The 22,314-nt window shown below is 46.0% G+C and overlaps 2 protein-coding genes across 4 annotated transcripts in view; one reads left to right on the forward strand and one right to left on the reverse strand.

Annotated features, from left to right (window-relative positions):
* Window positions 1-2,325, forward strand: part of LOC146871302 (gastricsin-like) — a 302,303-nt gene extending 299,978 nt beyond the window's left edge. The window contains exons 7-8 of the mRNA XM_085650803.1: window positions 1,137-1,235; window positions 1,956-2,325. Of these exons, the coding sequence (XP_085506929.1) occupies window positions 1,137-1,235; window positions 1,956-2,108 (252 nt within the window). The 3' untranslated portion in view covers window positions 2,109-2,325. The remainder of the gene's footprint in view (window positions 1-1,136; window positions 1,236-1,955) is intronic.
* Window positions 1-22,314, reverse strand: part of LOC146871304 (uncharacterized) — a 311,017-nt gene that overhangs the window by 1,123 nt on the left and 287,580 nt on the right. The gene's annotated exons all lie outside the window — the stretch shown is intronic.

Genomic DNA, 22,314 nt, shown 5'->3' on the forward strand with positions numbered 1-22,314 from the left:
CAGAAAGGTACCCCTAATTTAATTGTAGGTCCAAGAAGAGGGGGAGTAACAACCAAAACCAAAGACCTCTAGCAAGACATATATTTCTTTTAACAATAGCCTGTGGCTTATACACGCCCTCAAGAGAACCACTTTTTCCTTCTTCAAAGATTCATTTAATAATAGCAATTTTTATTGAAAAACATTGTTTTTATTTTTTTTTACTTTTCAAAAAGTGAAAATTCATTAATAAAACTGCTAAATTCACAAATCACAAAATTGCATCATGAAGTGATTCCGACAAAATTAACAAAAATACAAACATTACAGATCAGAAACATGTAAATTCTTTATTACTTCCCTACCCCAACAAACTCATACACAACAGCATACACACTTCAAATCATACCAATCATTCACTCTAACATACAACATATGGATAAAAGTACAAATGTGCGACACTAACGGGATCCGTCAGTGTATATGAACAATAAATCGTTTCATTAATCATATTAAAGCATTTCAACAAATCCGACAGTATATAACACTCAATGTTTCATTTCATTGTTGTATGTGAACATCACATCTGTCTCTTTTCCCATATAGATCTCATATAAATCACTGGACGGATTCCCAAAGGTCAATGGCCGGTGGGGACTGTGGCTTCATATATGGTGTCAATAGCTAAGTGTCCTCTCCAACACTTAAGCCTCCATCTTGGCTTGATTCAAGTACAGGATTCGAGAGACAGTACTGTGCTACAAGTGACATATTTTGATAGACACAAGCAGAGAGAGCGAGGATTTGGGTTTAGGTCCAAGTATAGTTTCCATCGGGGTACAGTTCTAGAAGAAGGGGGTGAACGTCAATGTGAGTGATTGCTATCCTGATCCCACTGACACCTACCAACCTACCACCGGAGGTGGAAGGAATAGCCATGACTCGAGGCCACGTGCTTGTATGAAGTAAATAATTCATCATATCTTGAGATCAGTGAGACATGGGCAGCGGCTCATGAGCAGGATGGTTGATATGTGCTCTGAACAATGAATTAATGGAGCAAAGGAGATCAGCTATTTGAAGAGATGTGAGGCTCCATTTTGTATTTTGCTTTATTTATTGCACTTCGGCACACACTTTCATTTCTTCTTCTGCAGTATTTTGTGAACTGCAATAACATGCAGAACCTGCCGACCATCACCTTCGACATCAACGGCTACTCCTTCCCGATCCCGCCATCTGCCTATATCATCCAGGTATGAATGCTGTCATCTGTTTATTTTATACGGGAGTCCATGGGACTCTTCTGGGAAAGGCGGATTCTCACCTGTGCCAGGCACAGTCTTCCTCTGGTGCAGGCAAATTTAGTGATAATTTAAGTTTATCTTCAAATGTGGGATAACCTTTGACTATGGATGGGACACAAGTCAAGAAATTAATGAGTGGCCGGATAATGTACTTTTCGTGTTTTAAGGACCCCTATGTCACTGAGGTGTACTTCATGAAATATGTACAAAAGGAGAGTGTGTTGGAGGAGGGAAATGTGAGACCCCTGAAAACATTCTGAGGATAACATATTGCACAGATATACAATAGGCCTAGAAAAGATGTAATTTCCACATGCGACTCGTCATCACACCCTATCACCGCCATGACAGCCTTTGTTTTAGCGATTGAATGATGAATGCTTAGAGAGGTGTATTGCAGTGATGTCACAGAATTGGATATTGTCAACCTTATCTCGCCTTCTGGGACCTTCAAGATTGAGGTTATTCTAGCCTTCCAAGGCAGATTGGTTGTCTAATATGCTGAATCCTTTACTAAGAGAAAAACAGCATAAAATGTGGTGGAGTACACATAAGAAAAAACAGAATAGTTTGTGGTGCATTTTATGACTTTATGATTTCCACTTTGCAGAGGCCTACTTGTTTTTCTTGACTAATCAATCATCTTTGGTTCCTCTTCCTCTTTCTTAGAACAACGGTTACTGCTCCGTGAACGTGGAGGAGACCTACTTGCCATCTCAGAAAGGCCAGCATCTCTGGATTCTGGGTGATGTCTTCCTCCGCCAGTACTACACGGTCTACGACATGACCAACAACAGGGTGGGCTTTGCTCAGTCCGCATAAGCAAAGCATCTGATGACCTGAGATAAATGCGTCTTCTTTCCTGGTCCTGCTTTTTGGTGCAACAGTGTTGCTGGTTGTGCATCCTTACCATCATGTTTCATTCATCATTAGCAAGGACTGTGTGATTTGCACCTCTGTTAAGTCTTCATTTCTCTTACATTCTGTCTATACTGAAATTCGTTGTATTGTTCTTGACTCAGCCAATAAATCTTTCATAGTTTGAACGCAATGTGCCTCAAGATTGTCTACACTTCATCAATTTAACTCAAGAGGCCCCTCAAATAAAAGCGATCATGGAGCGGTAACCCATTCTGTGGGGTAGTAGAAGACAGTGTGGATGGAGTCAGTGGGGATTGGATGAGAAGAGGGATTACGTTTGAGAGAGAGAGGGAGGGAGGAAGGTGTCTGCGTGTGTAGCTGGTGATCCATGCAGAATTGATCCAAAGAGCAACACTGAAGTTTCACTCTGGAATTGATTCTATGTGTAACATTTATAAAGTCTCTGTGATATCTAAGACAAAATAGCAGATCCAGTTAATGGATAGTCAAAGAGATCACAAGGGCATATGAAGCTCTATGTTGTCTAAAGGATAATGGCAGCACGAGGGTCAATGGAACCTACAATTATATGGTCAAAAGGGTAGCCATTTCACAGGATGAGTTCACATTCAAACGGTATATACAGTTGTGCTTACAGGTGTGTGCACACACGCACACACACTTATATCAGGTTTACAGTAAGGGGTGATTGTGCACTAGGGAAACAGGTGCCTCCACCTTCCTTTTGTCCTGTGTAGTAGTTTAAGACCCAGTGTCAGATTCTGTTTGCAGGCTAAAGGGCAGACAGGGACTGATAGGCCCTGACCGTGGTGGTTGAGGTAATTTGCACTAGTGTCCCTGGGGACCGTCTTACTATGGCTCTGCAAACTGGGCCAAGTACTCCTTTTTACGTTGAGCATTCGAGACCTCTTGTATATACTTTAGTATATACTTATATGTGTATGTACTTTGTGGGCTCTGGAGATCAACCCTAGGACTTGTCTGCTTCCGCTTAGGGACTTTTTTTCTGTTCAACTGCCTCTATTTAACTGTCTTGATAGAAAACGACCAGTAGAGGTCAGTAAAATAGCAGAATTGCTTTCTGCTTAGGGACTTTCTTTTTTAAAATGTTTCTGGCATCTGCCTCTATTTAACTTTCTTGATAGAAAACGACCTGCAGAGGTCGGTAAAATACCAGACTCACTTTCGCATTTTCTAGATTCCAGTCCATAGAAATTGTCTTCCATGAGCACCCATTGACAATAATATTTTTTTCTAATCTTGTATTTTCAGTGATATGACCACAGAAGGCCCTGCTTTTATATTAAAAACAGAGCTTTGGACTATACCATTTCCTGCTGAAAGGCAATATTTCTCTCCATGTGTTCCCATACCAGGCGTGTCACGCAGTTTGGTGCTTACTTTCCCTCCATTTTAAAGAACAGTAGATTTTTCAGCACCCAAGCTAATGTGCTGCATAGCTAAATACATATAAGGTACCAAAGGCGAAACCAATTGCATTGCAAATGCTTGTTTTACAATGTCAGCTTTCCAAAGGCAAGTGGTCAAAGGCTTCTCAGAGAGATTGTGTGGGGGACAAGAGTTCAGAACTCACCAGTTACCCAACAGACAAAATAACATTCTTCAGCTTAGTGCAGATCTTTCAGTGAAAATAGAATACTTTAAATCTCACAGTGAAGTAAATATTGCACAGCCCAATAGGGTTTTCAGTTATAGGGTTTCAATCTTATTTGCGATATCTTCATTGAGGTGCTACATCCCTTTTAGTGCTCTCTCCCTGCTATTGTAGTTTCCTAATCTCAACAGCCCCGCAGTATCTAACAAGGTTAATTGGCACTGATAAGGCGCAGGTGCAGTTCATTCAAACGTACTCCACAGTCTAGATGTGCAAACCAGTTCAAACAGCCTTCATAAATTCCGAGTTCACCCAGAAAAATAATTAAGTTTATACAGAGAATCATACCGTACTTTCAATCCCTCATTCCACTTACAAGTAGGCCCTACTTTTACCTGCTCACAGTAGGTGCAGTTCTAGTAGTGCAGGCAGTCGCATGCAGCTTTCCTGTTTCTGTATCGACAGATCTTGAACTGCAGAGGCCACGACAGCAACCTCACTCAGAATTCAGCTGATGGGTGGGATTAACGTGGCAGGCTCACATGACAGCACTCGTGTTTGGCAGTAGCAGCCCTCCTGGGCCAGGTGCAGATGGGTTCTTGACTGTGTGTTGTCTGGGCCAGTCTTTAGCGGTTGGGGGTCTTTGGCAGCAGTGTTCTCAGAAGTGTGAGGAGGGAGCAGCCAGCATCAGTCTCTTGGGCACACGGCAGGATGCTGAAAGATGCAATGATGCTTGCCATTTAAATGTCTTAATGCAATTCACAGCAGGAACCCCTTGGGGAGACCACTGGAAGGCATTCTCCTTCCTTCCTCAGCAGGCAGGCAGAAGGCTCTAGGCAGCCCCTTAGCTCCTCTGGCAGAAAGTGCACACTTCAGGTACCTTTGGGAGATTGGCTGTGATGCAGACCTCAGCCATGGTCACACAGCAGTCCTTAAAGTACTCTTCAGAGCACACTCTTTCTTAATCAATAAGAACTTGGAACTGGAGCATAGTGGGGTGATTTATAAACAAAATTCAGACATGGCATGTGGATCCACTGTCAAAGGTTTCATAACTGGTTTGGGTAGGTTCATTTTCAAATGTCATTTCTGGTTGGCTCCCAGACCTGGTGTAAGATGATTGCTCTCATAGCTGGTTGCAATTATGTTGGGTTCAAGCAGGTTGATACAAAGCATGACCACAAACAAATGTTATATCTCTGGACCTCAATCACACACAAAAGGGATGGTTTGGAATGCTACCTGTTAGAAATGGGATCTCTGGTTGGCTAGGGCTGGCGCCAAAGCCAGGCAGAGACCACCACTCTAAGTCAGGGCTGGGGAGTTACACGCCAAAGATAACCCCTGCTCACCCCCTTGGTAGCTTGGCACGAGCAGTCAGGCTTATCCCGGAGGCAGTGTGTAAAGCATTTGTGCGCGCACACAGCAACAACACCCTAGGCCCACCACAAAAGAAACTCCACACAAGGTTATATATAAAAAATAGCCTTTGTATTATAATAAGCACATTAGATGATAATCACATATTTTACACTGTGCCAACTGGCACTGGGCAGAATTTTACAGGGGACTATTTACACAAGACAGGGCCACATGGACCACTGTCAGAATTAGCACAAATCACCAATTGTAAATGTAGAACATATACCAACTGTAACACAAATTATAACTGTAGAGCACAACCAGTAACTACTGGCGCAATAATGACCTCAGCATTATCATAATAGAATCAGGTATAAAACCTATCCTGTATACATCACAGGGGCATAAACACATTATGCCACTTCTCATAAGTCTAACGCATTAGACCTTACCTCCTAAGTATAATTACACTAGGGGCGTATAGCACACAGGGAAGTATAATCTCCCTAACATGAACCTAAACAGGTAAAACAACCTCCTATGCAGAAATCATACCTAGGGGTATAAAACACAGGGTGCACAAAACATACTACACACAGTACATTCCCTAACACCATAAGCATTAACACAGGGTGTGCAAAACATACTACACACAGTACATTTACTAACACCATAAGCATTAAACCACAATAGTACTTCAATCACATTAGGGTTCAGGTTGCGCCAGAACCTAAACGTAGCAGCTGCCCACTACTTGCTGGGCAGCTGAGGACAAGAACAGGGCCTAAACGCTGCAGCTGGCACTAAGTGATGCGAAGCTGTGGAAGGCAAATAGGAGGCATGGGCTCTCAATGGCCCCTGACACAATATGCCAAAACGTTGGAGCCACTTAGGCTCTAAACACAACATGTCCCCCAGTACTGTGGAGCGCACTGGCGCTTTTAAAATGGAATGTGCCCCCAATACTGTGGAGCGCACCGGCGCTTTTAAAATGGAATGTGTCCCCAACTGTTGGAGCCATCTGGGGCTCTAGAACAATCATGAGCAAGCCTGGGCCCCTCTGCGCCCGTCTATAACAGATATGGTCCTCGTGGTAGCCACCCGGGGCTCTGAGCAATATGTCACCGTTGGAGCCATACGCTCGGGAAATCAATGTGCCCCCATCGTTGCAGCTGACCCCTGCAAAGTGGGGCAGCTGGAGACCATGGCACGGGCCCCTCTGGGCTTCCTTGTGCCCAAAACACACTTTCCCCTAGCACTGGAGCAGCTGGCTCCCAAAACGACAGACGCCCCCGATGGAGCGGCCCTCTGCCATGTGGGGCCGCTCAGGCAGTAGGCACCGGCACTGGTGCCTCGGTCCCCTCTTCCCCCCCAGCCCTCGTCACCCACCGGCTGGGGCGAAGGTAGGACTCTACTCCCTGCGGGCAGTCTTGGTCCGGCCGGTGCACGGGACCTCTCCTCTTCACTCGGGGCTCCCAGCAGCTCCTGGGTGCTCTGCTCTTCACCCGGTCCCTCTCCTCGGACCGGGACTTAAGATACCGTGGCCACACTCTGCAGGGCACTCGAAGGCGGAGTAGGCTCCCGCCGAGCTTCGGCCACCATTTTTCCACACCGGGGCTCCCACCAGCTCACGGGAAACCCCGCTCTTCCTGCGACCTCGCCGCCACACAACAGACTTCCTCCTCAGGCTCCACCCCTAGTCAGGCGCGGGAGCATGAGTTCCGGTTTTCACGGCAAAACGGGCCGTTGCGGTGATTTCCTTTTCGGCAGCAAGAGGGGTAGGCTCCCTCATCTTGAATACAAAATAAGCGGGGTGGGCACCCGCTAAATAAAGCAAAGTCGCGGGGTGGGCACCCACGCACTAATCAAAATAAGCGGCCATAAGCGGGGTGGGCTCCCACATTCAAATTAATAAAATAAAGATGCGGCAATGAGGGGCGGGCTCCCTCCTAATTAAAACCCACAAGCGGGGTGGGCTCCCGCAACCACGATCAATCAGCGGGGTGGCCTCCCGCTCAGCAGCCATTACGGGGGAATCCCTACACTGGGGATTCCCTCTGGGGACAAAGACGGCAGCGGAGCGCTGCAGAGCATACACGTCCTCTTCTTGGCAAAATAAAGATAAAGCGCTCCCAGGGCGCTAGAAGGCTGTATCAAGCCTTGGCAAAACCAGAGGGAGAAAGCAACAGGTCCAGGAAGTCCATCAGGCATCCAAGGGCTGGGCAGGGCCCAGGGAGGCAAGCCTTCCCCTGGGCCCCAGCAGCAGCACGCCCCTGGTAGATTCGTGTACACAAAACAAGAACATTTTCATGGGGTCACAGCCCCTCTTTTATACACAGAATCCTTTGTCTCCAAAGGTGCAGGGGAGGGGCGAACCAGATGCAACTGGTTCCTGAGCACTTTGTATTGCTCAGCCCCTCTCCCTATTCACAGGACAGGCTAGGGACATCAGACGCACCACAGGGGGCGGAGCCAGCATTGTGTAGGGAAAGCCCAGCCCTATTCAGGTCCCAGGTGTACTCCTCCCTGCCATCAACATGCAGCTCTCTCCACTCACCACCGGGGCAGACCCATCCTGACTCCTGAAGACAGACACACCAGCCAATCACAAGCCAGACAGTCACTGCACATTTATTACACAGACAGGCCAGCTTCTAGAAGTGGCACTTCTACACGAGACACCGTAACGCCGCACACATCATTGCGCAGCATTCACTCTCACGAGTTTGCACATACCAAACTCGACCCTGCACTCCTCTCACATCAGGACTTAACACAGTCACTCAGATCCCCCATGCATTCCTATGGGAGGGCAGGTCAGTCTCACTAAAACATACACAGAGCGCACGCACTTTCCACTGGGACACAGTGTGAAAGCGCCTAGAGGCCTAAAACCACTAGTACAACATAGGAAAAAGGCTAGGATAATGCAAAAAGTTCTAGGGGTGAACTTGCCAGAAGGGCCAAGTCCAACACTACCTCTCACCACTTTCTGTATATTTGATGTAATGCCCTAAGTGGCTGTGGGTAGGCCCAGGTGTGGATCCTTCGCTCACTTTGCCACTGGACCCAAGCTACACCCAACTGAAGAGGCTCAACTATGCTGAAAGCAATCTTAGGTTGCTTGTGTTCCGGTTCAGAAAGGGGTGGCTTTGCAGTTTGGGCTGGACTGTTGTCATTGGATCAGGACCAAGGCTGCTTTGCTTATGGCTGGGTCTAGTCGGAGGTGGCATCTTTGGCAAAAAAAGATGAATTTGAACTTGATTGTCAGTGGTGAGACTATTTTCAAACATTACTCCCATCACTTTTTGTGTGTTTGATATCTCTGGACTTGACTTTCATCAGTCTTCGAGTGGAGCACCATAAGGAAGAATGAAAATCCAAAATGATATAGGGTCTCACTTACAAGGAACTGACGCCTCTGCATAGAGGCGTCAGTTTCCGTGCTCCAGCGCCAAATGTCTTTGCGCCACAATGGATGTGCTGTATTTACAATACTGTATTAACAGATGCGTCAAAAATTCTGACGCATCTGTTGGCGCAAAAGTGACGCATTGCTGGAGTTGCTTCTGAAAGTGACACAACTCCAGCAATGCGCCACAACAGACTGGTGAGTCCCATTCAAAAAGCCCTGCATCATTCCTTACGCCTGCTCTGAGCAGGCATAGGGATTTTGACGCAGTGAAGTATTAGACTGACGCAGTGAAATATTGTAAATTTCACTGCGTCAATTCTACATGGCTTTTTGCCTGAGAACGCTTAGCCTGCATACATTATACCTGGCGCAGGTATAATGTGACGCAGGCCTCTACAAACCGATGCATTGGACCCAATGCGTCAGTTTGTAGATATGGCTCAGTTTGGCTCACTGATTGCTCCACCGCTGCTTCAGAAAAAAGTAACGCAGCGGTGGCGCAAGGGGCTTGTAAATAAGCACTTTAGAGCAATTATATTGAATGAAAGTACCCACAGGAATAAAAAGATCCCACCCACAATAATCATTAATCAGAGATTTAGAAGGTCTACTACCTCAGTTTTGAAAAAAAGAATAAAACTCAAAATATCAAACTCATCCACAAAATCATATACAACCACACAAAGCTTACCAGCCACCCATTCCGCCGGACACACGCTCGACCCCATCCTTTCCGCAAGCAAGCACGTCACCTTCAGCCACACCACCGAACTCCACTGGACCGACCACCGCTGCGTCCACTTCACTTACAAGAAACCCAGCACGCACCACCACCCGCAACGGATTCCCCACCGCAGCTGGAACAGGTCACCGAAGACCAGCTAATCACCACCCTCCCCCGAGACCCACCAACCGACACCACCGACACCGGCACAGCCCCCGCAACCTCAGGCAATGGATCGACGACAGCCCCAACACTCTAGCCCCGATCAAAAAACCCTCAAACAGACGCACTGACAGAAAGGCCAGCTGGTTTACCACCGACCTCCAGGAATCCAAGCGGACTTGCCAAAGACTTGAGAAAAAGTGGCGCCACGAACAGACACCGGACAACCACGCAGCCCTCAAGAATGCCAGCTGCATGCACCACCAACTCATCCGAGCCACCAAAAGAACCACCTTCAAAAAACGCATCGACAACCACGCACACAACAGCAAAGAGCTCTTCAACATCGTGAAGGAACTCTCCAACCCCAGCTCCTCCTCCAACGACATCCTGCCGTCGCAAGACCTATGCGACTCCCTATCCACCTTCTTTCACCGCAAGATAGCAGACATCCACAACAGCTTCATCACCCAGTCCCTTCTGACAGCCGCCAACACCGCAGACTCACCAACCTCTAGCCTCACCAACCTCCTGGTCTCCTGGATTCATGTCAACGACAACAACACCATCAAAACCATGAACACCATCCACTCCGGCTCACCATCTGACCCCTGCTCTCACCACATCTTCATCAAAACAAACCGCATAATCGCACCCCAACTCCGGAAGATCATCAACAGCTCCTTCGAGACCGCAGCCTTCCCGGAAAGCTGGAAGCACGCCGAGATCAACGCACTACTCAAGAAACCCACAGCGGACCCAAAAGACCTCAAGAACTTCCGGCCCATCTCCGTGCTCCCGTTTCCAGCGAAAGTTATCGAAAAGATCGTCAACAGGCAACTGACCCACTTCCTCGAGAAGAACAACATCCTGGACCCGTCCCAATCCGGATTCGGCAGCAATCACAGCACCGAAACCGCCCTCATCGCTGCCACCGATGACATCAGGATCCTGCTGGACAACGGCGAAACCGCGGCCCTTATCCTCCTGGACCTCTCGGCCACCTTCCACACCGTCTGCCACCACACCCTACGCACACGCCTCCACGACGCAGGAATTCGTGACAAAGCCCTGGACTGGACCACTTACTTCCTCACCGGCAGAACCCAGAGGGTCCGCCTCCCCCATGCCGTTCCGAAGCCACCAAGATCACCTGCGGCGTGCCCCAAGGATTATCCCTCAGCCCTACCCTTTTCAACGTCTACATGGCACCACTCACCAACATCGTCCACTCGCACACCCTCAACATCGTCTCCTATGCCGACGACACCCAGCTGATCCTCTCACTCACCAAGGACCTCGCCACCGCCAAAACCAACCTCCACGAAGGAATGAAGGCCATCGCCGACTGGATGAAGAACAGTCGCCTGAAACTTAACTCAGACAAAACAGAGGTCCTCATCCTCGGCTCCACCCCCTCCGCCTGGGACGGCTCCTGGTGGCCAGCCGCTCTGGGATCTGCACCGACACCCACAGACCACACACGCAACCTGGGATTCATCCTGGACTCATCGCTTTCAATGACCCAACAACCAACGCCATCTCCTCCTCCTGCTTCAACACCCTCCGCATGCTTCGCAAGATCTACAGATGGATCCCCACCGGAACCAGAAGGACGGTCACCCAGGCCCTCGTCATCAGCGGATTGGACTAGGGCAACGCCCTCTACGCAGGAACCATGGCCAAACTCCAGAAAAGACTTCAACGCATACAGAACGCCTCCGCACGCCTCATCCTCGACAGTCCCCGCCACACCCACATCACTTCCCACTTGAAAGACCTGCACTGGCTCCCAGTCAACAAGAGGATCACCTTCAAGCTCCTCACCCACACTCACAAAGCACTCCACAACGCCGGACCAGCATACCTCAACAAACGTCTCACCTTCTACGCCCCGAATCGCCAGCTCCGCTCCGCCGACTTCGCCCTTGCCACCATCTCACGCATCCACAGGAACACCACCGGCGGCAGATCCTTTTCCTACCTGCCGCCAAGACATGGAACACCCACCCCACCCATCTGCCTCAGACCCAGGACCTGCTGACCTTCAGGAGACGCCTCAAGACCTGGCTGTTTGAGCAGTAGCTGCCCCCCCCTTCACCCCCTCAGCGCCTTGAGACCCTCACGGCTGCTTAGTGTGCTATACAAATGCTTGATTGATTGATTGACCAGCTGAAGAAAATGAAACATTGCCATACACACAATTTACCTTGGATCAATCACACATGCAAATGTAGAAACTCTCCACTGCAAGTAAACAGCAAGCATTGGCAATGAAAACCGTTTCTAGAGTGTGGCACAGAGTCTTTGATGTGATCAGTACATGGTCTGTGATGGGATCAACACAAGGTTGAAAGTGGAAGCTGCACATGAGCTAGGCAAGGGTGTACCAAATGATGTGAGAGGAGTATTGCATAATATTGGAGAAGAGCAGTACAACGTTCAGTGGGAAGTAGGACATGGTCCTAGGTGAGCAGCACAGGGTTCTGGGGCAAACAGCGTAGAGCCATAGGCACAGCAGATGATGGTCCAGGTGAGCAGCGCTGAAGGCGGAGTGAGAGGAACAGCTTCACCTGGTGTGCAATGCAATGTCCTCTACTTCGCAAAAAAGATACAGCGCAGCCAGCAGCAGTGTGAGACTCACTTCTTCAAAGAAAAATTACAAATCAGACGGAAAAAGTAGTTTATCATCTCATACTTCAAGGAGCTTAAATAGCATGTTCCAAGAAAAGCAACCTTCCCTCCCCCCAGAAGAAACACCTGCGACACTATGCAACAGTGGCACAGGGATAGGCTAAGGCTAAGACCCAGAAAGGGGGGAAAGTGTTCAGGAGCCAAAAAAGAAACACTAATTCTGCTTTCAAGTGGCGTGGTCAAGACCCAGAACACGGCAGCCGCTCTTCCTTGAGATCTGTCGCCACTCCGATGCCATCTGCCCTTCCTGCTAAACCGGGAGGCCCCCAAGGGATCCCTACTTACACCGCTGGTCGCAGGAAGGGTGGAGAGAGAGCTGAAACCCTGCTGCTCAGTCACAGGGGGCTCCTTTACTGCTGAGGTGCAGTGTGGCCTACCAGGCACGGAGATGGCTGCACCTGGCTGGCAGCATCGACATCTCCCCCCTGAGGCTGTGTGAAGTTGAAAGCCTGCGCGAGCAGGGAGTGGTCAGGGGGAAGTGTTACCAGAGGCCGGGGGACCAGGAGGGCAGAGGACCCAGGGATTTTGCCTGTGGTCCACGGCGATGGGGGCTTCCCATCGCTGTACGGTACTAGCGGGCGCTGGCCCTGTGGCTCCAGTCAGGAGGCAGTGCCTGGGAGGCCCAGCACTTCATGAGGGGAGTGGTTGTTGGAGATCTACGGCACCCTGACTGGCATGGCTGTTTGAGTGGCGGCATCAAGAAGCCCGCTACGATGAGCAGGGACGAGATGTGAGGACGTGTACTCGCTCCTTCCTCACCACCACAGGAGCGCCCGGAGGAGTGGAAGAGCCTTACCCGGCTGTGAGAGGACCCTGGAGATGCCGCAGGGGGTGCCCTGGGTCCATGGGCATTCATTTGTGGGACTCTACAGCAGGAGAGGGCCTCCCTCTGCCACAACAGCACTGCAAGCATTAGGTTTTGCCTCTTTTTGGGATTCAGCTGCGAATGGACCCTGCAGATGCACGAGGGCCAGTAGAGGTGCGCTGTTTGGTTAACGTGTGTTATAATTCTGTAGTGGGACAGACTGTTCGCTGTTCTCGGGAAAAGCAGGATTCTGTGTAAATGTGCTAAATTTTTTTTCTCTGATGTGAAAGTGCGTGAATGTATGTGCATTTAGTTGATTGTGAGACTCTTTGGAGCATTCCAGGAGGAAACAGTTAATGGATGCATGTTAGAAGGGCAGAGTAGAGGGATGTAGTACTGTGTCAACGAAAGTAATAATTCCGTAGGGGAACAGAGGTAAGCGCTGTTCTAGAGAGAAGCGGGATTCTTGTGAGAAAGACCTTTCTTTACTATTCTATGGTTAGCGAAGCAGACAATGGAGATGTTTATATGTTGTAACTAATAGATTTTGTAGAATTTGAAACAGAGTCTACTGAGAAGGCTTTGTAAAGGAGGGGTAGACGAGTGACAGAAGACAGAGTAGAAGCGACTGCAGCGACTACTGACGTCAGACAAGACCGCGCTGTGATTGGACAGTGGATTAGAACAGTGCTCGCGCTGTGATTAGTGAGTTGGTGTGAGCCGCGCAGGGATTGGAAGGAGTACAGGGTGACGTAGACGCTCCAGGATTGGTGCGTTAGTGTGAGTCGCGCTGTTATTGGACAAAAGATCGTACAGTTGCGGAAAAGGATTAGAGGGTTGTGGTAAACGCTAAAATGTATTACCAAAGGTGGAAAAGAAGAAGAAATCCTTGTTCAGTAAAATTAGAAAGTGGTTTGACAAGGATAAGGACATAATAACTAGAGAGGGTGAATTACTACCTCCGACAAGGACTCCTGCATCCTTCATGGTTGCGAAATATGGGTATCATACTTGTATATGGTTAGACAATTGGGCTAAGTACACTAAAGAAGATGGTGTTTTAGCGTTCCCGGAACATGGTTCATTTAATCTGGCCGTGTTGAGAAATTTACGGGAAAAGATGATGTGTCTAGAGCCTAGACCAAGGCCGACACAGTTTGAGGCGTTGGTAGAATGGGAAGATGAGGTGCATGAGCGAGAAAAGCAGAGGAGTGGAGGTAATTATAGGTATATTTTCGGGAGGAAATATGATCGTGAAACTCATCATGATCGAATGAGGAGATGGCGAGATGCTGGTATGTCAGAGGGACTATATCCTATGAGGACTGTTGAAGAGACGGAAGGGAGAAAGGGTACGGAAAAAGTACCCGATACAGAATTGAGAAGGTATGGGCCTAATGATTATGAGGATGAAGTCTTGGATGACATGATTTACAAGAGACCGCCACCATATAGACCAGAACCAGAAGAGAGAACACCAGTTGCTACTCCCATAAGAGATACTTTGCGAATTGTTAAAACAGAACCTGCGACACCTGATCTGAAAAGTGGTAGCTCTTTCACGGAAAGGGAGAGAGAGAGAGAGCGAGAGAGAGAGAATCAAATTGGGAATGAGAAAACAAGAGAATTAGCCAGAACGACATCTGAGTTGACTGAGAAAATTAGAGAGCTAACAAAGAATCTAGAAGCTGTTACAGTGCCTGTAACAATAGGTCCGGTTATGCCTATTTTTGATAAGCAAAGAATGGGTGAAAATGGTTTGACAGTTCCTTATGTAGGAAATGGTTTGGTTGGTTCTTGTTCTTTGGAGGAATCAGGAATGAGGAGGGAAGAAAATAATTTGAGACGGTTGAGACATGATACATGTGGTGGAGAGTTAAATGTACAGTCTAATTCAGGATTGAATACTGGTTGTTTAGGAGGATCAATATTGGAACCACAGAGGATGGCAGAACAAGTGGGTGCAGTGAAAAGGTCTACAGAAATAACAGCTGAGGATTTGAATGATTGGTTGAAGGTTCTTCAAAAGAAGGATAAAGATTCTCAGGCAATTGATGTAGCCAGGTTGCGCATAGAATTGGAGGAGCTTATAGCAGGAACAATTCCTACAGAAGTATTGAAAAATCATCATGATGGAGAATTGTTATTCATGTGCAAGAGTATCACCTGGAGGGCTAAGAGTACACATGACAGGTTAAAAGGAATAGCGAGTGAACTAGGAGTTGAAATGGATAAGGTGAAAGCTTTGCAGAAGCCTTACAGGGTGGATTTTTCTGATAAGGACATTGAGAATCTAAATGATGTTGGCAGAACAGGGCAGATTAAGGAAATGATTTCCTTATTGCGAAAATGGGGTGATGTGGAAAAGTGGAAGGATAGGTGGTACAAGAAAAGAGAAGATTCAGTGGAAAGGACTTACTCAGCATTTCCTATGAGAGAAAAAGAAAAAACAGTGGATGCTTATCCTATGAGAGAGGTTCCTGGGGGAGGATATGTACATGTCCCATGGACTAGACAGGATATTTTGTCATTTACGAATGATTTCCCTCGAGAGAAAAGCCCGTTGAGTGGTATAGGCAGGTAGACAGGTTTGTGAAATTGTCAAAAGTACTGTGGATTGACCTGAATAGTCTGTTTGATATAATTGTTCCAGCAGACTTGTGGGCAGAGTGTAAAATAGTTGTAGATTGGCCTGCTAAGGAATACCCAAGAGATCTGAAAACCGGAGCACCAGACCCGGAGGTAATGAAGAAGTACGAGCAGGTTATTGTGTTCCTGAAGAATAAGGTACCCCCTAAAGAGACAGACTGGGTTAAGATAGATCGAACACATCAGGAAGCAAAAGAATCAGTTCATGCTTTCTATGAAAGGTTGATACTGGCTTTTAAACAGTTCAGCGGAGATGAACACCTGGGTGATAAGGATTTGAGTCATTTTGTATACAGATTTGTATATGGCTTAAGACCTGAAATCAGTGAAAGGATTCGTGAGCACACAGTTGATTGGCAGAGTAAAAAGATTGATGAGATTTTGAGACATGCGAAATACTTCAGTGATGAAATTGAGGCAAAACAAAGAAAGCTGAAGGAGAAAGCAATGTGGGCACAGGTGAAAGTTGCAGAAAGGCAAGAAGCACAGCTGGTGGAACAAGCAAATAATCCAGGAAATAGGCCCAGATATGGAACAGGAAAAGGAAAGGGGAATTTAGAGGAGGCCAAAAAGAAGTTCCCATGTCACAACTGTGGACAGTTGGGGCATTGGAGATCCGAGTGTACGAATCCACCATTAGTGAGTAATGAGAATAAATCATTGAATCAACAGGTGCAGAACGAGGGGTGTAATCATCAGCAACAACAGCAGAAGGTTGTCAGACAGAAGAGTCAAGAGCCAAAACCGCCCTTGCCGCAGAATAGAGGGTCTCAGAAATATAACCAGGACCAGAAGAGAGGAGGAAGAGTGCATACTTGGTGCAACTCTAGAAATAGACCAGGCAGGACCATTTGTAGATGGGAAAATAAATGGGGAAAGTGTTACTTTTTTAGTAGACACAGGAGCGACGAGATCAACTGTCAGGTCAGCAGATATAAGAAATCTTCCTTTCTCGGACGAAGCAATCCAAGTGGTTGGTGTAGCTAATACACAGATTAAGACTCGTCTTACTGAACCAGTAAGAGTAAGAATAGGGAAATTTTCAGATATGCACAGATTTGTAGTCTGTGACACCAGTCCAGTGAATTTGTTAGGTAGGGACTTATTGTGTAAGATGAATTGCACAATTTTCTGTACTCCGGATGGAATAGCTTTTGAGACACCAGATGAGGATGTTTTGTACAGGATGACTCTAGATAATAGAGAAAGTGAGATTGTTGGAACATATGCTGTGTTTAATCTAGATGATTTGCCTCAAGAGTTGAGACACACAGTAAAAGCAGCGGTTTGGGATTTTACTGGAGAAGATGTGGGATTAAGATTGTAGATCCAGTGAAGATTTCAGTGAAAGAGGGAATCACTTACCCTAATATCCCACAGTACAAGTTGACACCAGAGATAATTGAGGGAATAACCCCTATAATTGACAAAATGATTCAACAGGGTGTTTTGAGAGAGTTACTGAGTAGCCCATGTAATTCACCGATAATGGGGCTGAAGAAACCTAATGGGAAGTCCAGGATCGTACAAGATTTGAGAAAGATTAACAAAATTGTGGTAGCATGTTGTCCCATTGTGCCAAATCCATCAGTGATTTTGTATCAGATTCCTCATGATGCTGAATGGTACACAGTGATTGATTTGTGTCATGCTTTCTTTTCAATTCCATTGCATCATGACAGCCAGCCGATTTTTGCATTTCGGTTTGGACAGCGTATTTTGGCATGGTGCCGTATCCCACAGGGGTATACAGAGAGTCCATCAATATTCAATCAGTTGTTAAAAAAGTCTTTGGAGAGTTTGATCATGCCTGAAAGCTCAGTTCTAGTACAGTATATCGATGACCTACTTGTGGCATCGAAGACATGTGAAGCTTGTGAAGTAGATACCATAGCTTTACTGAATCATCTGGCAGATGGAGGGTTAAAGGTATCTCCAGCCAAATTGCAATTTTGCAAGAAAGAAGTGCATTATCTTGGACACAATATTGAAAAAGGTCTGAGAAAGGTGACCAATGACAGGATCAAAATTATCAGAGGAATGAGAGCCCCAATGACCCAGAGAGAAGTGAGGATGTTTCTGGGAATGGTGGGTTATTGTCGTCCGTGGATAAGTAATTTTTCCCTAATAGCAAAGCCACTGATTAAATTGACTAAAAGTGAGGTGAGAGACCCATTGGACCTGAATGCAGAACAAATGGCAGCATTTGAAGAATTGAAGAGCAGAATGTGTGAAGCTCCTGCTTTGGGAATGCCAGACTATGAGAAGGAGTTTGAATTGTACTGCAGTGAGAGAAATGGATGTGCACTTTCAGTGTTAATCCAGAAACATGGGCGATTGAGAAGGCCAATTGCATACTTCTCATCAACACTAGACCCCGTAGCTGTGGGTTTGCCAGGTTGCCTGAAAGCAGTAGCTGCTACATGCAGAAGCTTGGAACAGAGTGAGGGTATAATAATGGGATATCCTGTAAGGGTGTTCGTACCTCATGATGTGGCAATTCTTTTGACAAGAAGCAGGACTCAATATATGTCACATAGTCGGCTGACTAAATATGAGAAAATCATTCTGGGAGCATCAAATGTGACTCTTGAGAGATGTGTGAATGTGAATCCAGCAACTCTGTTGCCAGATGCTGAAAATGTGAATGTGGGGGATGATGTTGATCATGATTGTTTGGATGTGCTTGACTACTGCACAAAACCCAGACCAGACATAAGAGATCTGCCACTGCCTGAGAGTGATCATGTGCTGTTTGTGGATGGATCATGTTTGAGAACTGAAGATGGTGTGCTAAGTGCAGCATATGCGGTGTGCAAGGTTTCAGAAGTTATGGAAGCTTCGCCTTTGAAAAGAGTTAGATCTGCTCAAGTAGCTGAATTGGTGGCATTGACAAAAGCTTGCAAGATTGGGAAGAATCTGAGAGTGACTGTGATGACTGATAGTCAGTATGGATTTGGAGTGGTTCATGATTTTGGCCAACTTTGGCTGCAGAGAGGTTTCTTGACGTCGAGTGGGACTCCTATAAAGAATGCTGAAGTGATTGGGAAGTTGCTTGAGGCGATACAGCTGCCTAAAGAACTAGCAGTTATAAAATGTGCTGCTCATGGACAAGGAGATGATTTTGTTACTCTTGGTAATCGCTTTGCAAATGACATAGCACAGTATTGTGCAAAGAACAATCATTCGATTAACCGGGGAAGAGAAAGGGAAATGTCTTTTTGTTCTGTGATGTTTACTAATGTCCTGGAAACATGGGATGAGGTGAAACAGTTGCAGGATGAAGCAGGAGATGAGGAAATGAGAGATTGGATCAAGGCAGGTTGTGCCCCAAGAGAGAAAGATCATGATTGGATCTATAGAGATGGAAGACCAGTTATGCCTAACTCAATGTTGTCAACAATGGCAAGAATGTATCATGGCCAGGGACATCTGGGGAGGGACGCTATGATTAGGTCCTTTAAACAAACCTGGTATAATGCAAAGTTCAGGCTGATTGCAGAGAGCATCTGTCAAAGATGTTTGATTTGTCAGCAATTCAATACTGGAAAGAAAACGGTGGTGAGCCTAGGAACAATAGGCAGAGAAGGAGGTCCTTTTACCAGAATGCAAATTGATTTCATTGAAATGCCCCAAGTGAATAGATTGAGGTATGTTCTAGTGGTTGTCTGTTTGTTCTCAAGATGGGTGGAAGCCTATCCGACTAGGAGAAATGATGGAATAACAGTGGCCAAGTTACTGTTGAGAGAGTTGATTCCTAGGTACGGGTTCCCAGTGACAATTGAGTCAGAGAGAGGTGGACACTTCTACAATGAGCTCATGGGTTTAATTTGTGAAGCATTGAGCATACAGCAGAAGCTACATTGTGCATACAGACCAGAGGCTTCTGGTGTTGTTGAACAGATGAACGGCACAATCAAAAATAGAATTGGTAAGATGTGTTTAGCCACTGGAATGAAATGGCCTGATGTCTTGCCTCTAGTGCTAATGACTATTAGGTCTACTCCAGCTAGAACTACAGGGTTGAGTCCACATGAAATACTGATGGGACGAGCAATGAGACATGCATTCGTGCCTGTCAACAAATTGATGACAATAACTGATGACATGATTTTGGATTACTGTAAAGGCCTGGCTGACGCAGTTCATTCTGTGTTTCACCAGGTTGGAGGAGACGCCACCACACTTGAAAAGAAGCAAGCCCATGATCTGAGTCCAGGGGACTGGGTGAGAATAAAAGTGCACAGAAGAAGAAATTGCTTGGTTCCAAGGTGGGGAAGGCCAAGACAAGTCATTCTGACTACGACAACTGCTGTAAAGTGTGCTGGTGTGAAAAACTGGGTGCATGCAAGTCATACTCTGAGAGTTCCTAATCCAAAGGATGGGACTGGTAAAGAGTATTTTGAAGAGTCAGATTCCAGTGATGATGCAGACATTGAACCAGTGAGAAGAAAAAAGAATCCTGAAAGGGGGGAAGGAGAAAGAGAGTCAGGTGATTCTTTTTTCTTCCCGAGAGAGGCTTCAAGAGAAACATTGAAAGTCTCAGAGGAGAGTTCGAATTCTGGAAAAGTGCCTGAAGTTTCAACAAGCGGTGAAAAAGAAAGAGGAGAAAAGAGTAATTCCACAGAGACTACACTTGAGTCAGATGAAGAGATTGAGAATCCACTTGAAATTACTCCTGAAGAAGTAGGGTCAGAAGAAGATAGAGAGGGACAGATTGCGGAAGACCCCCGAGGAGGTGTAGGGAACATTTCTGATAAGCTAGGTGAAGGGACAAGTAGACAGCAAGAAGATTGCGTGTTGGAGACCCGAGGAGGGACAGTAGTAGGGAAATCTCAATCGGTGGAGAAGAAGTCTGTGGAAAAAGAGAAAATTGTTGATGAACCAGAGGCAAATGAGACAGAATCGGATGAGAGTGAGAATGAGAAACCAGAGGGTCGAGTTCTGAGAAAGAGAACTTGGATTGGAGGAAGAAATAATAAAGAAGTGAGACCAAAAAGGAGTGTAAAAGGAGATCTTTGGCCTAACAAGATAAAGAGGCTGAGGTATAGACTGACACGGGCGAATTCATCGAAAGCTGAACAGGTGAACGAGGTGTCTAGTCAGAATCAAGCAAAGGGTGAAAAACAAAAGGAATCAAAAGAACCAGAGGAGATCAAGAGAATCAGAAAGCCTAACCAGAAGTATAGGTCACCGGAATGGACGTATGTGGCACTGTCTGAAGAAGAAGAGGCAGAAAGTCAAGGAAATCCAGAGGGGACCTTACGAGAAGTGGTTGAGGAGGAGAAAACTGTTGGAATCCTGAAAGTTATTTTGACTGACATTGGAGAAGAGTCAGATGCTCAGGATATTGAAGATCTGATACAGTTTGATGTTGCTGAAGAAGAAGTGAAAAGTGATGAAAATCCAAATTGAGTGAACTGAAGGAGTCACTTGGAAAAGAGTGAAAAAAAAAGAAAATCTAAAATTAGCTGTTTGAAATAATCTAGAGTTCTAGAAATTCAGTAGTGGAGTAGTAGAGGCTAAGTCAAAAGACACTGCCAGAGTAATAAGATGGCTAACACAGAAAATAATCAAAGTAGATGTACCTTCTTGAAAAGATGGTGTAGAATGTGCTGCTGCTGTACAGGATTATTAATGCTACTATGGAGTGTACTTGCTTTATTGGTTACTTTTAGAGTTACAATAGACACTTTTGGAATACATACTGAGAATGTGACTAACATAGAGAGGAGTTCACAGAAAGTAGTTCCAACTAGAATTAGTAACATTTACATACATAAAGATAGGTCAATTAATGATTTTTCTAGTAATGTTTTTTCAAAATTGTTGTACGAATACGTAAAGACAATGGAAGTAAGGGATTGCTACGTCTGTATGCAATTGCCTGCATCCGTTTCAGAGGGAGTTACTTATCACCATCTTCCAGCTACGTATGGGATTTCATGTAGTGTGTTGAGTAGTGTTTTTTATTTGTTAGGGAAAATAGATTATGAGATGTCTAATAAAGATAACATTTTTGGGCAATTGCCTATGAATAAAAAACTGAATCCAGCGAAAGAAGCTAACATTTTTGGTGAGATTTTTATTGAAACAGAAGAATTAACATTAGATTATATTTTTAGAAACAATTTAACTTGCAGTTTGAAAGAAGAAGAAAAGGCTTTCCTAGACATGGTAGAGAAAAGGAGAGTGAGCATGCATGAAAAGGCAGGGGAATATAAAATGAGTGAGACAGTGTGGGACATTGAGATGGGAAAGGAATTGAAGAGAGGGGCCAGTCCAACTTTGGCTTTAGATGCACCACAGAAGGGTAAACTATGCATTACCAGGAGGAAATCCCAATATGATAATTATTTCGTTGGGACTAGTGAGTGCCATGATACATACTTTATTGCAACAGGATGGGGATTCAAGAGAGGAGAAGATCCAGTTTTCCCGGGAGTGTATTATATTTGTGGGAATAAGGCTTATTACAGGTTGCCTGACCATTGGTATGGCACATGTTATGTTGGCCAGGTCTTTCCAAAGATTTTTCATATAGATAAGATAGAAGATGCAGAACAAATTAATCTACTAACACGCTTTAAGAGAGAAACTTGGTCAGAAATTGTAGGAGATATTTTTGGAGCTTTAATTCCAGCAGTGGGAATTTCATTAAATGCATATGGAATTCGGAAACTGTCAACAGTGGTGGATCGCTTATCGACAAGCACCGCT

The sequence above is a fragment of the Triturus cristatus genome, chromosome 1_1, assembly GCF_964204655.1.
Source record: "Triturus cristatus chromosome 1_1, aTriCri1.1, whole genome shotgun sequence".
NCBI lineage: Eukaryota > Metazoa > Chordata > Amphibia > Caudata > Salamandridae > Triturus > Triturus cristatus.